At 41.7% G+C, this 12,950-nt stretch overlaps 1 protein-coding gene across 2 annotated transcripts in view; it reads left to right on the forward strand.

The window, feature by feature from the left end:
• The first annotated feature begins 1,021 nt into the window (after positions 1–1,021).
• LOC129831453 (protein argonaute-3-like) overlaps positions 1,022–12,950 on the forward strand; it is a 41,025-nt gene continuing 29,096 nt past the window's right edge. For both annotated transcript variants that reach the window (XM_055894852.1, XM_055894853.1), the window contains exon 1: positions 1,022–1,604. In XM_055894852.1, the coding sequence (XP_055750827.1) occupies positions 1,586–1,604 (19 nt within the window). In that variant the 5' untranslated portion in view covers positions 1,022–1,585. The remainder of the gene's footprint in view (positions 1,605–12,950) is intronic.

The raw sequence follows: 12,950 nt of genomic DNA on the forward strand, positions 1-12,950 counted from the left end.
GATACAAATGAAACACTCATATTCGCACGCGTGTACCATCGTGAGCAAATTGATTTTGTCCCCCCACACCAAACGCGATCACGACACACAGGTTGCAATATCAAAACAAACTCTGAACCAATTATTACATTTTGGAACAGGTCGAAAAGCATGAAACATTTATGGCAATTTAGCTGGCTAGCTGGTTGCTAGCACATTTTAATATTTAGCTAGCTTGCAGTTGCTATTTAATTTGTCCTGGGATATAAACATTGAGTTATTTTACCTGAAATGCACATGGTCCTCTACTTTGACAATTAATCCACACATAAAACAGTCAACCGAATCATTTCTAGTCATCTCTCATTCTTCCAGGCTTCTTTTTCTTCTCTTGACTTCATATTGCGATTGGCAGCTTTCATAAATTAGGTGCATTACCGCCACTGATCTCGTTTGTCTTCAGTCACCCACGTGGGTAAACCAATGAGGAGATGGCACGTGGGTACCTGCTTCTATAAACCAATGAGGAGATGGGTGAGGCAGGACCCGCAGCGCGATCTGAATCAGAAATAGAACTGACTTCTATTTTAGCCCTTGGCAACGCAGGCGCTCGTTGGTGCAATAATTGAATATAGATTTCTACATTTATTTTGCAACGCGACTCAAGTCAGCCTGTAATAACACTTCCCTGTGGATATTTGGTCTCATATTACCTCCTACATAAAGACAATCTGCAGACAACAGGTAAAGTACATTCAAATTAAGTTTATTCAGTCTGATTTGTGAAGGGGCTCCTGAGTGGCGCAGCAGTCAAAGGCACTGCATCTCAACGCTAGAGGCATCACTACAGACACTGGTTCAATTCCAGGCTGTATCACAAACGGCCATGTTTAGGGTTAGGTCGGGGTAGGCCGTCATTGTAAATAATAATTTGTTCTTAACTGACTTGCCTAGTTATATATTTATATATTTTTTTATTGTTAGTTTTCAAAGTTTAGATAGGACTCTTATTCTGAAGGATTCCAAAAACCGTGACCCGGAAAGTACTTAATTATTCTTGTCTGCTTCACAGCGGTAGTACCGAGAACGTACCGGGGTGTGAAACACAAATTTGCCGGCAGAACAACACCAAAAGAGCGGCAAAGTGTTCACGTTTATCGTTCAAAGAACGTCAAGTATTTGTTATTATCCTGGCAACTGATGACGAGGGAAAACTTCGAACGACTGAGGTAGCATTAAAGCCGTTCAGGAATAATCGCCGTCTGTCGAGTCTCCATGAAATATTTTCAGAGACTTGTCTTTGAAAATAAATAGATTTGTCTGCTGGAAACAATTAATACTCCAACGAACATAATGGGATACGTCGTTTAACTTGTGCGGGTTGACAACAACTGGGGCAATTTGGGAGGACCTCTGGGTAAGTGGACACCGCAAGCGGCCCGTGTCCACATCAGCGACAGAAGCCGGGGTGTCGACTTGAGAGTCTTCGGGTGGAAAATCTCCAACACTAGAGCTACAGCGCTGACTAAATAGCGTCGTACGAACAGGAGCTGCGCCGATATTTGACCATTGGGAGCCGGGGGTTATCCGGACAGAGACCTCATGAATGGAAATCGGAACTTCAGGTATATTCTTACACCGTCTGTCAAACCCCATATTAAATTGTTACAGTTGGTGTTGAAGTTTTGTAGGCTGACTAACGTTATCAGTTTAATTCCTTAAAGGATAGCATACGATCAAGCCTACTATACCAATCAGATGAAATGAAATAACTCATTCAGTCCTTTCACTGTACTGTCTGGGTTAGAAAACTAATTTGGGTGACTAGATATACTGTCGTTGGTAAGAGTGTTTGCTGGTTGGTAGCCTCTGCCGGGTCCCCTTCAACCGAGGGGGTCCAGCTGCGACATCATCTCAGAGCAGTCATCTCACATGGCCTCTATGCTGCCACCTACTGATATGTAAATCTCTCAGGAAAAGTGGGGGATTCGAAAGGAACCATAGAGGGTTTGCAGTTGCGTCACAAATCACCTAGCAACCCCACATTTTGTGTTGGAAGACCAAACTCACATGCTGACCAGACAGCTCGCTCGCCATTGCACGCATGTCGTTTTTGTCCACGCACACCAGACACGATCAGGACACGCAGGTTGAAATATCAAAACGAACTTTGAACCAAATATATTAATTTGGGGACCGGTCAAAAATACATTTATGGTAATTTAGCTAGCTGTTGCTAATAACAACCCAATGTTTATATCCCAGGACAAATTAGCTAGCTAGAGTTTGCTAGCTAATGTGCGCTGGGATAAACATTGGGTTGTTATTTTACCTGAAATGCACAAGGTCCTCTACTCCAACATGTAATCCACAACAATTAATCTGCAGATAAAAGGGTAACTTAAACCAAGTTTGTTTCTAGTAATCTCTCGTCCTTCAAGCTGCTTCGTCGGACTTTATATTGTGGTTGGCAACCAACTTTAAGGTGCATTACCACCACCGACTGGACTGAAGTGTGAACCTCAATTCATCTTTAAAATCACCCACGTGGGTATATGCGCCTAAAAACCAATGAGGAGATGGGAGAGGCAGCACGTCAAGCTTTACAAACAAAACCAATATCTATTTTAGTGCAAGCACTCGTTGACATGCGCAAGCAGTGGGTGAAACGATTGAATGACATGTATGTGTATGCGACGTGGGCAGCATGTCAGTCTGTTGAAAGTCCTCCAATTATCCAAATGGCTGGCTGTGTTTTGCAACCACAATGAACTTTGGGAAGATTGCCCATTATTTTGTTTTTCAAGGACCCAGAAAACAGAGGCGTTGTAGAACATATTCAAGTAAGTAAACATTTTTAAAATGATCAATGTATTATTAGCTAGCTACAGAAACTTAGTGTGCAGGCTAACTTAAGAGCTGCTTACGTAGTGTTCGCTAGCTAACTAACTTTACACACTAAAGCTAGCTACGTAAATTAAATGTCACCAGTTTACGAACATCATTTTAGTTAGCTATCTTTACGCATTTGTTGTAATGCCAAATGCATTTGTAGCTAGGTACTGTAGATAGCTAACTAACAGCCATTGAAGAGGGTGACAGGATTAGCTACCACTTCCAGTTGTCATAGAAGGGAGAGTAGGCTACTCTGGATATGGCAGGTACCTTTGTGGGAGGACACTATGAAACTTCTCCAGTCCCTAGTGAGGAAAAACTGAGGACATAATTTTCAGGGATGTCTAACTTTAGTAAAATGCAGCCTGTTTCTTTTGTTTTCTGTCTTCAGATTGAGAGCTGTCAAACCCTTGTCTGTAGATGAAGAGGTCCCAAGAGAATAAGGGTACATCCTTGTATACCATGGATTGTATGTTAGCAAATTTTGTCAACAATAATAGTTTAAAAGCCACACAACGTATAAACCTATTACAACTGGAGCAGGCCAACCCTGCTGGGTGTGCAGGCTTCTGTTCCAGCCCAGCACTAATTCTCCTTATTCAATGTATCAAACCTAATTAGTTAATCAAGTGAGCTACTGCTGGACTGGAGCAGACCTCTGCACACCCAGTAGACAGGGATCGGTGGAGCGAGGTTGGTATTGACATTTCCACCCCCACAAAATTGTTTTAGTAATAATAGCCTACTTGTTGCTAAAATGTCTACACGTTTACATATGAATTAGCTTACTTGTACACTTATAAATTATAGGAAAGTGTTGATTCTTTGAAGTGAAGTGTTTAAACTTGTTTTAATTGTTAAGTTAACTATTATTCAGGATGAACTAGCACCAATGTTGATTTAATCACAGATCACAATCCAGCAATAAAGAGGGGAAGGGAATCTCATTTGTCTGTTCCTGTGTTGTATTTTCAAATTAACATCACCTTTGTTTAGTCAAATTCTCCAATGAGTTTTATTTGATTGCCACAATGTTCAGAATATCAGCCATGTGAACCCATTTTTTAAATTTCATGCAATGCCAATGCAGCCAAAGGCTTACAGCAGTGGTTCCCAACTCTAGTCCTTGAGTACCCCCAATAGCAAGCACTTATTTTGTAGCCCCTGACAACATACTGATCTAACTCTGAGGGCCTTATGATTAGTTGACAAGTTGAATCAAGTGTGTTTGCTGCTACAGTAAAACTGTACTGTTGTGGGGTACTCGAGGACCAGAGTTGGGAACCACTGGCCTACAGTATGATGGCATTAAAGCAAATTTATGCATGATCTGAAAATGTGGTCGGAAGCACTTTTTGGATGATATGACGCAATGTGTAGCCTCCGGAGGTACGCAAAGGCCAACTTGAGCTCCGTACCGCATCGCCGTGCACCTCTCAAATTTTGTAACAATGTGGAGGGCTCTGTATAACTCTGCATTGACATGATTGGTTGATGGTAGGTGGGGGCGGGCGGGAAGTCCTGTATAAACAAACTCACTTCCTTCACAACAGCTCTGCTCCACATACCGCAAGTATGAATGTACTGATTACATTTGCTTAAAATCCAACCCTTGTAATCTAGGTGGTGAAACGTCTGAAAGCAGGAGATAAGATCCTTAGCTTAAAACACACAATTACTACCACCAAGTTCAATGCCAGATACTTTTCTCCAAGAAGATCTGAGTGGCACTTAAATTGCCACTGATAACACAATTACATTGTCAATGCTAAATGTGTTTTATGGGGCTAGGCAAAGCAGCGATGAATATGATTTTCACCCGTACAATAATATTCGCTATAATTAAACTACAGTATGTTTACAATATCATAAATATAGCCTTTTACATGTTCCAAATTATATTTCAGATATTCATACGGTTTAAGGGGGCACTTTTGTCCTGACGACAAGGTAAAGGTGCTCTACTCAAATGGCACAACCGACTCGTTCAGATTGACCACAGCATATAACGACCATCTCATAATTGGAGGGATGTCTCCTTTCATATCTAGAAAAGGACTAAGTAGTAGAAGTCGAGTCTGCTGCTGCTGTAGCACTGCACATCTTCAGTGGGAATCCAGTCAACATGGGTGTCTTGATAAAGGTTAGCTGAACCTACAGTAGTACATAATCAAATGAAAATCACATGGTACAAATGAATCAACTAGTTTTAGGTTCTGTTATCATGCAGTTTGCGGTAGCCACTCGGCTGTTAATACGCTGCTCTTCCTACATGGGTGTCTGGAGGCGTCGTACATCAACTACAAGCCCTCTAAGGAGAAGTGGGGGTTTCAAAAGTTGCCACTCGACGTTATTTGGGTTATCGGACGTTAGTCTGCAGAAATGACAGTGTGGACAGTCAGTTCAGTTATGCAACAAATTATGTATTCACTAACTGTGAGCTGTGTCTTTGAATGTTACCTGCCGGTAGCCATGGATGTAACTTTGTTTTTTCATAAATGAAAATGCTAACTAACGTTAGCTACCTTTTTATAAAAAAAAATCTTACATTTTACAATTTATGAATCAATATTTGAAATAATAATTGAAATATCAAGTCATGGCTGTTCTAGTAGTTATGGAATTCCAGCACTTCTAGTGATAAGACTCCTTGAAAAACCCCACTTCTCCTTATATGGTTCCTTTCACACCCCCACCTTTCCTGAGAGATGCACTGCACTAAGAGATTACATTACATTTACATTTAAGTCATTTAGCAGACGCTCTTATCCAGAGCGACTTACAAATTGGTGCATTCACCTTATGATATCCAGTGGAACAACCACTTTACAATAGTGCATCTAACTCTTTTAAGGGGGGGGGGGGGGGTTAGAAGGATTACTTTATCCTATCCTAGGTATTCCTTAAAGAGGTGGGGTTTCAGGTGTCTCCGGAAGGTGGTGATTGACTCCGCTGACCTGGCGTCGTGAGGGAGTTTGTTCCACTATTGGGGTGCCAGAGCAGCGTACAGTTTTGACTGGGCTGAGCGGGAACTGTACTTCCTCAGAGGTAGGGAGGCGAGCAGGCCAGAGGTGGATGAACGCAGTGCCCTTGTTTGGGTGTAGGGCCTGATCAGAGCCTGAAGGTACGGAGGTGCCGTTCCCCTCACAGCTCCGTAGGCAAGCACCATGGTCTTGTAGCGGATGCGAGCTTCAACTGGAAGCCACTGGAGAGAGCGGAGGAGCGGGGTGACGTGAGAGAACTTGGGAAAGTACATATCAGTAGGTGGCAGCATAGAGACCTGAGGGATGACTGCTCTGAGAGATTATGTTGCAGCTGGACCCTATTGCATCAACCGGATGTTCAGGTTCAGGGGAAATGGAAAGAGAGCCTGTGATGTTATATGTCCAAAAGCGGAAGTCACAAGACACTCCATCTTAACTCCTTCTCCAAATTTACTCAATTGGTTGAACAGTGTAGTAGAAAACCTCCTAAAACAGATTTTTTTTTAATGTCTCTTCTCGTCAAGCCCAGTACACTGAACATGCCCTCCAAGGACCACCCATGGCTGCACCCCTGCTCAGCCATGTAAAATCCAGGAATTTATTTAAATTGACTGATTTCCTTATGAATTGTAACTCAGTAAATGTGAAATTGTTATGTTTATTTTTGTTTAGTATAGTTTCAGGGTTTTCTACGCCTGCTATGTTAGCCGGTTGGTAAACAACATGTGCACGCACACCAGTCTCACTTGTTTTGCAGATGTCTGTCATAGGCAGGTAGAATGCCCATCAGGTGTGCCTCATCTGGAGCCCATGAGAGACTGTCTGTGTGTGTGGTTGGCTGTTTGAGGTTGCCTGCCTGCCTTTCACACCATCTGGTGTCAGAAGTTATTGAATGGTGCGCACTGTAGCCTCGCTCAATAATCAGATTAGCCACAGTCAGTTAACTATAACCCATGGGAAGCTGCTTTGAGTGTAATGGTTGTTGGCATACTTTTGAGCCGTTAACATTGAAACCAACCATGATTGGAGATGGATATGATTTCTGCCGTCTGCTTTCTTAGCACTCATTCGACAGTCTGGTGGATCGGCATGTTTTCCGAAGAACAGGATGACTGCTTACAAGACTATGGGAATCAAGAGACCATGTCATTAGGTTAATAGGGTCCACCTTATTCTATCAGTTTAACATCAAATCTAAAAGCTGCAACATTTTGGGCGACCTGACCAAATTCTCATTGAAATGAGTTACAGCGCCGTCTTTCTCATCGAAAGCAAGTCTAAGAAGCGGTAGATCTGTTCTGTGCGCTTTTTATACTTCCCGTTCTTAAGTTTCATTTTTACATCTTTATTGACACCTTCAAACAGCTGAAAATACAGTATTTTTGGTTATGGAAAATATATTTCACATGTATTTCTCTACACTATAATTGCTTGTCACAACTGAATTAGGCTATTAGAATTTTAGCAACCACAAAATGGTGGAGCGATTTCTGCATAGATCACCTTTAATCTGTATTTGGTGTCTTAATGAGGCCTGGTAAATAAATGATGAATAGATAAATAAAATTGCCTACTTCCTCCAAAGGACACTGCTGTGTTTTTAGGGGGGAAAAGGATACATTTTGCACACACCAAATGACACGTGTTTTAATGTGACTTGAGAGAGGAGCCAAAGGTAGGATACAGCTGCAGATTGCGCTTGATCATGACTCAGTTCCATTACACGTAAGAGCCATTGGACAAAGGCGTCTTCTGTACAAGGGAGTTTTGTTAAGAGGCCCGACGCTCGGTCTGAACATTAACACGCATTGCTTGTGGTACGGTTTTGGATGCATAAGGACCTTTTTATATCAGCAAGAATAAAATGGCATAAAGGTTAACTTGATATACACCTTTCTAGGGTTAGTGTTCCCACAGGGCCATATCGCCATGTTACAGCAAGGGTGTACGGAAGAACGAGGGACCACCTGTGCTAATTAGCATGCTCTGAACACCTGTGGCCGCCAGAAGGTGTCACTGAAAAATACTGTTGGCTGCAACTGTGATAAAGCTGCTTAAAAATGTGAAATTATTTTGATGTGATATGAAAGTAAAGGGCTTTAAGTTTCTAGAATCGTATTGCAATTGAGAATCGATCCACATGTGGATGGAATATTTGGCTGTTTTGGCTGCCAGAGCCAGTCTACCAAAGTATTCACACCCCTTTATTTTGTTACAGCCTGAATTTAAATAGATTAAAAATTGTCACTGGCCTATGCACAATAATGTCAAAGTGGAATTGTTTGTAGACATTTTTTACAAATGTAAAAATTAAAAGCTAAAATGTCTTAAGTCAATAAATATTCATCCACTTTGTTATAGAAAACCTAAAGAAGTTTAGGAGTAAACATTTGATTAACGAGTCTGTTACGAATCCCTTTGGCCCGGCAGCCTAGGGGGGGGTGGGAACGAGACCCGTAACATAACTCATGCAAAGTAAAGTAAAAACGTAAGTGAGAACGAAAACCACAGACAACTAAATTACCGTCAAACACTCAATTTATTTTTAAACACACGGTAAAGGGGGTCGGGAAAAAAACTAACCAAAAATACAGCAGGTGGGCCGCCCAGTTCTAACTAGGGTATTTAGACAAAATATTCCTACGGGTAATGTATGCCCATGAGCGACTTGGTAACCCCTTTTCCCACCATCAAACAGTCAAACACCATAACCAAAACAATACTCACATGTTAACAGACAAAGTGACATGTAGTTGCTAAACCAAACAAGAACGCTACAGAGAGATTGAGCTCCAGAGAACAACTGAGTGGGTTTTTAAACCAAGGGAAAGGGGTTGTGATTGGGTAATGGAAACAGGAGGAGGTGTGTCTTCTGATTGATGACTGATTGGGGAATGATGATTGCCACCTGTGAGGGGAGAAGGAGAGAAAATAAATACACACACAGGATACACACACACAGGATACCTGTATCCGTAACAGAGTCACATAATAAGTTGCATGGACTCACGCCGTGTGCAATAATAGTGTTTAACATGAAAATTATCTATAAGGTCCCTCAGTCGAGCAGTGAATTTGAAACACAGATTCAACCACACAGACCAGGGAGGTTTTCCAATGCCTCGCAAAGAAGGGCACCTTGGTAGATGGGTAAACATTTTTTAAAGCATACGTTGACTATCCCTTTGAGAATGGTGAAGTAATAAAGTATGCTTTTGGATGGTGCTGCAATACACCCAGCCACTACAAAGATACAGGAGTCCTTCTTAACTCAGTTGCCAGAAAGGACGGAAACCGCTCAGGGATATCAACATGAGGCCAAATGGTGACTTTAAAACAGGAACAGAGTTTAATGGCTATGATAGGAGAACTGAGGATGGATCAACAACATTGTAGTTGTTCCACAATACTAACCTAAATGACAGTGAAAAGAAGGAAGCCTGTACAGAAAAATTATATTCCAAAATATGCAACCTGTTTGCAATAAGGCACTAAAGTAAAACTGCAAATCCAACACATCACTGAGTACCACTCTTCATATTTTCAAGCATGGTGGTGGCTGCATCATGTTATGGGTATGCTTGTCATCGGCAACGACTAGGGAGTGTTTTAGGATAAAAAAAAACAGAATAGAGCTAAGTACAGGCAAAATCCTAGAGGAAAACCTGGTTGTCTGCTTTCCAACAGACACTGGGTGACAAATTCACCTTTTCAGCAGGACAATAACCTAAAACACAAAGCCAAATATACACTGGAGTTACTTACCAAGATGACATTGAATGTTCCTGGGTGGCCTAGTTAGTTTAGTTTTGGCTTAAATCTTCTTAAATCTATGGCAAGACTTGAAAATGGTTGTCTAGCATTGATAAACAATCAGCTTGACAGAGCTTGAAGATAAAAAAAAAAAAGAAGAAATTGCAAATATTATACAATCCAGGTGTGCAAAGCTCTTAGACTTACCCAGAAAGACTCACACCTGTAATTGTGATTCTAACATGTATTGTTTGACTCAGGGGTGTGAATACTTAAGTACATTTGTGTATTTCATTTTCAATAAATTTGAACACATTTCTAAAAACACCATGTTTTCACTTGTCATTATAGGGTATTGTGTGTAGATGGGTGAGGAAAAAAGTATATTAAATCTAATTTGAATTCAAGCTGTAACACAAAGTGGAATAAGTCAAGGGGCATGAATACTTTCTGAAGGCATTGTAAGGTCCTTGAAGCTAAAGTATTAACGGTAGGCTCCTTCAGAGTACATCTTGGGCAAAGCTGCCGAGTGCCTGTACCTGGCTGAAAACAACTGGCTGACTCACTATGACGAAAGCCTACAGCTTTCACATGGTGTTTATTGTGTGGGTTTTGTATGTGTAAGCCAACAGAGCCCAGGCTCTGTGTGGGTAGACGTGTAGCCTAACTATGAAGGGAAGGGGAGAAGAAAGAAGAGGCAGTTAGCCATCCACACCTCCATTGCTGCCCACTCTTGTACACTTCGTTGTTTCTTGGTAGGTTTAGGTTCAGTAGTTGTGCAGTCGGTGTATAAGTTAAGGTTTGAGCGTATAGGCTATTTCTGTTCCTGGCTGACACTATTAATTTTCCAACACACCATTAGACCATCTTCCTTTGATTTTTCCACAGGTAAGCTAAGATAGACCCTTGATGAGATCGGTGTGTGTTTTTGTCTGTTTTTCCTCTTGTCAGCATTTTTAACAACTTGTTTTATGGGAACACTTAAACAACACAATGTAACTCCAAGTCAATCACACTTCTGTGAAATCAAACTGTCCACTTAGGAAGCAACACTGATTGACAATAAATTTCACATGCTGTTGTGCAAATGGAATAGACAAAAGGGGGAAATTATAGGCAATTAGTAAGACACCCCCAATAAAGGAATGGTTCTGCAGGTGCTGACCACAGACCACTTCTCTGTTCCTATGCTTCCTGGCTGATGTTTTGGTCACTTTTGAATGCTGGCGGTGCTTTCACTCTAGTGGTAGCATGAGACGGAGTCTACAACCCACACAAGTGGCTCAGGTAGTGCAGTTCATCCAGGATGGCACATCAATGCGAGCTGTGGCAAAAAGGTTTGCTGTGTCTGTCAGCGTAGTGTCCAGAGCATGGAGGCGCTACCAGGAGACAGGCCAGTACATCAGGAGACATGGAGGAGGCCGTAGGAGGGCAACAACCCAGCAGCAGGACCGTTACCTCCGCCTTTGTGCAAGGATGTGCACTGCCAGAGCCCTGCAAAATGGCCTCCAGCAGGCCACAAATGTGCATGTGTCAGCATATGGTCTCACAAGGGGTCTGAGGATCTCATCTCGGTACCTAATGGCAGTCAGGCTACCTCTGGCGAGCACATGGAGGGCTGTGCGGCCCCACAAAGAAATGCCACCCCACACCATGACTGACCCACCACCAAACCGGTCATGCTGGAGGATGTTGCAGGCAGCAGAATGTTCTCCACGGCGTCTCCAGACTCTGTCACGTCTGTCACATGTGCTCATGTGCTCAGTGTGAACCTGCTTTCATCTGTGAAGAGCACGTGGCGCCAGTGGCGAATTTGCCAATCTTGGTGTTCTCTGGCAAATGCCAAACGTCCTGCACGGTGTTGGGCTGTAAGCACAACCCCCACCTGTGGACGTCGGGCCCTCATACCACCCTCATGGAGTCTGTTTCTGACCGTTTGAGCAGACACATGCACATTTGTGGCCTGCTGGAGGTCATTTTGCAGGGCTCTGGCAGTGCACCTCTTTGCACAAAGGCGGAGGTAACGGTCCTGCTGCTGGGTTGTTGCCCTCCTACGGCCTCCTCCACGTCTCCTGATGTACTGGCCTGTCTCCTGGTAGCGCCTGCATGCTCTAGACACTACGCTGACAGACACAGCAAACCTTTTTGCCACAGCTCGCATTGATGTGCCATCCTGGATGAACTGCACTACCTGAGCCATTTGTGTGAGTTGTAGACTCCATCTCATGCTACCACTAGAGTGAAAGCACCGCCAGCATTCAAAATTGACCAAAACATCAGCCAGGAAGCATAGGAACTGAAAAGTGGTCTGTGGTCACCACCTGCTGCACCATTCCTTTATTGGGGGTGTCTTGCTAATTGCCTATAATTTCCAACTTTTGTCTATTCCATTTGCACAGCAGCATGTGAAATTTATTGTCAATCAGTGTTGCTTCCTAAGTGGACAGTTTGATTTCACAGAAGTGTGATTGACTTGGAGTTACATTGTGTTGTTTAAGTGTTCCCTTTATTTTTTTGAGCAGTGTATAACATTTCAAATTACAATACAAATATAAGACATCACTACATGTATATTTTTTCTGAATAAACATAAAACAGCATTAAAAGTAAAAAAATGAATTGATTTTCGAAAGTTAAATTCCTTAAAGAAATTAACAAAAAAAATATGAAAAAAGCCAGGGGTTACAGTTGTATAAACTTATGAGTTGTAAGAATAGTGTTTCTTTTGTTATTGACTAATTCTAGAGATTTTATTAGATATTGAATTTCAAGTCAAAATCTATTGCATTCAGGGACAGATTTCAAATATTTGTTTTTGTGTATATACAATTTACCAGCGAGAATTAAGAAATGAACAACTAATTCAGTGGTTTTGTTTTCATTTGAATAATAACATTTTACATCGTTCATTGTAAATACATGGGTCTTATTGATGAAATAAAAATAGTAAATACTTGCTCCAAAATAACTTCAGAGTCACACACATAAAATGGGTATAATAGTTTCTCCTTTATCACAGAAAAAAAGGCTTATGTCCTCTAAATCCATGAATTTAGACAAGTTTGTGCAGGATTTTAAAGTGAATTTCTTTTTACTTTATTTGACATACAAAATGGGTGAGGGAGCAACCAAGCTTTCTTCCATTCAATTTCAGTAATATGTGCGTTCCAGAATAATTTCCCTCCAGGAGACCTTCTTGGAGTGAAAAAGTTATCTTATGAATGTATTACATTTCTTATCCAGCAGGGGGAAACCTTGTAACATAAGTTGTGCATCTATCATGACATGTTTGCCAAAACACAAATGAGTTTTCATTAATTAAGTCCTGAAGATATTGCT

The sequence above is a fragment of the Salvelinus fontinalis genome, chromosome 32 (assembly GCF_029448725.1).
Source record: "Salvelinus fontinalis isolate EN_2023a chromosome 32, ASM2944872v1, whole genome shotgun sequence".
Classification (NCBI taxonomy): domain Eukaryota; kingdom Metazoa; phylum Chordata; class Actinopteri; order Salmoniformes; family Salmonidae; genus Salvelinus; species Salvelinus fontinalis.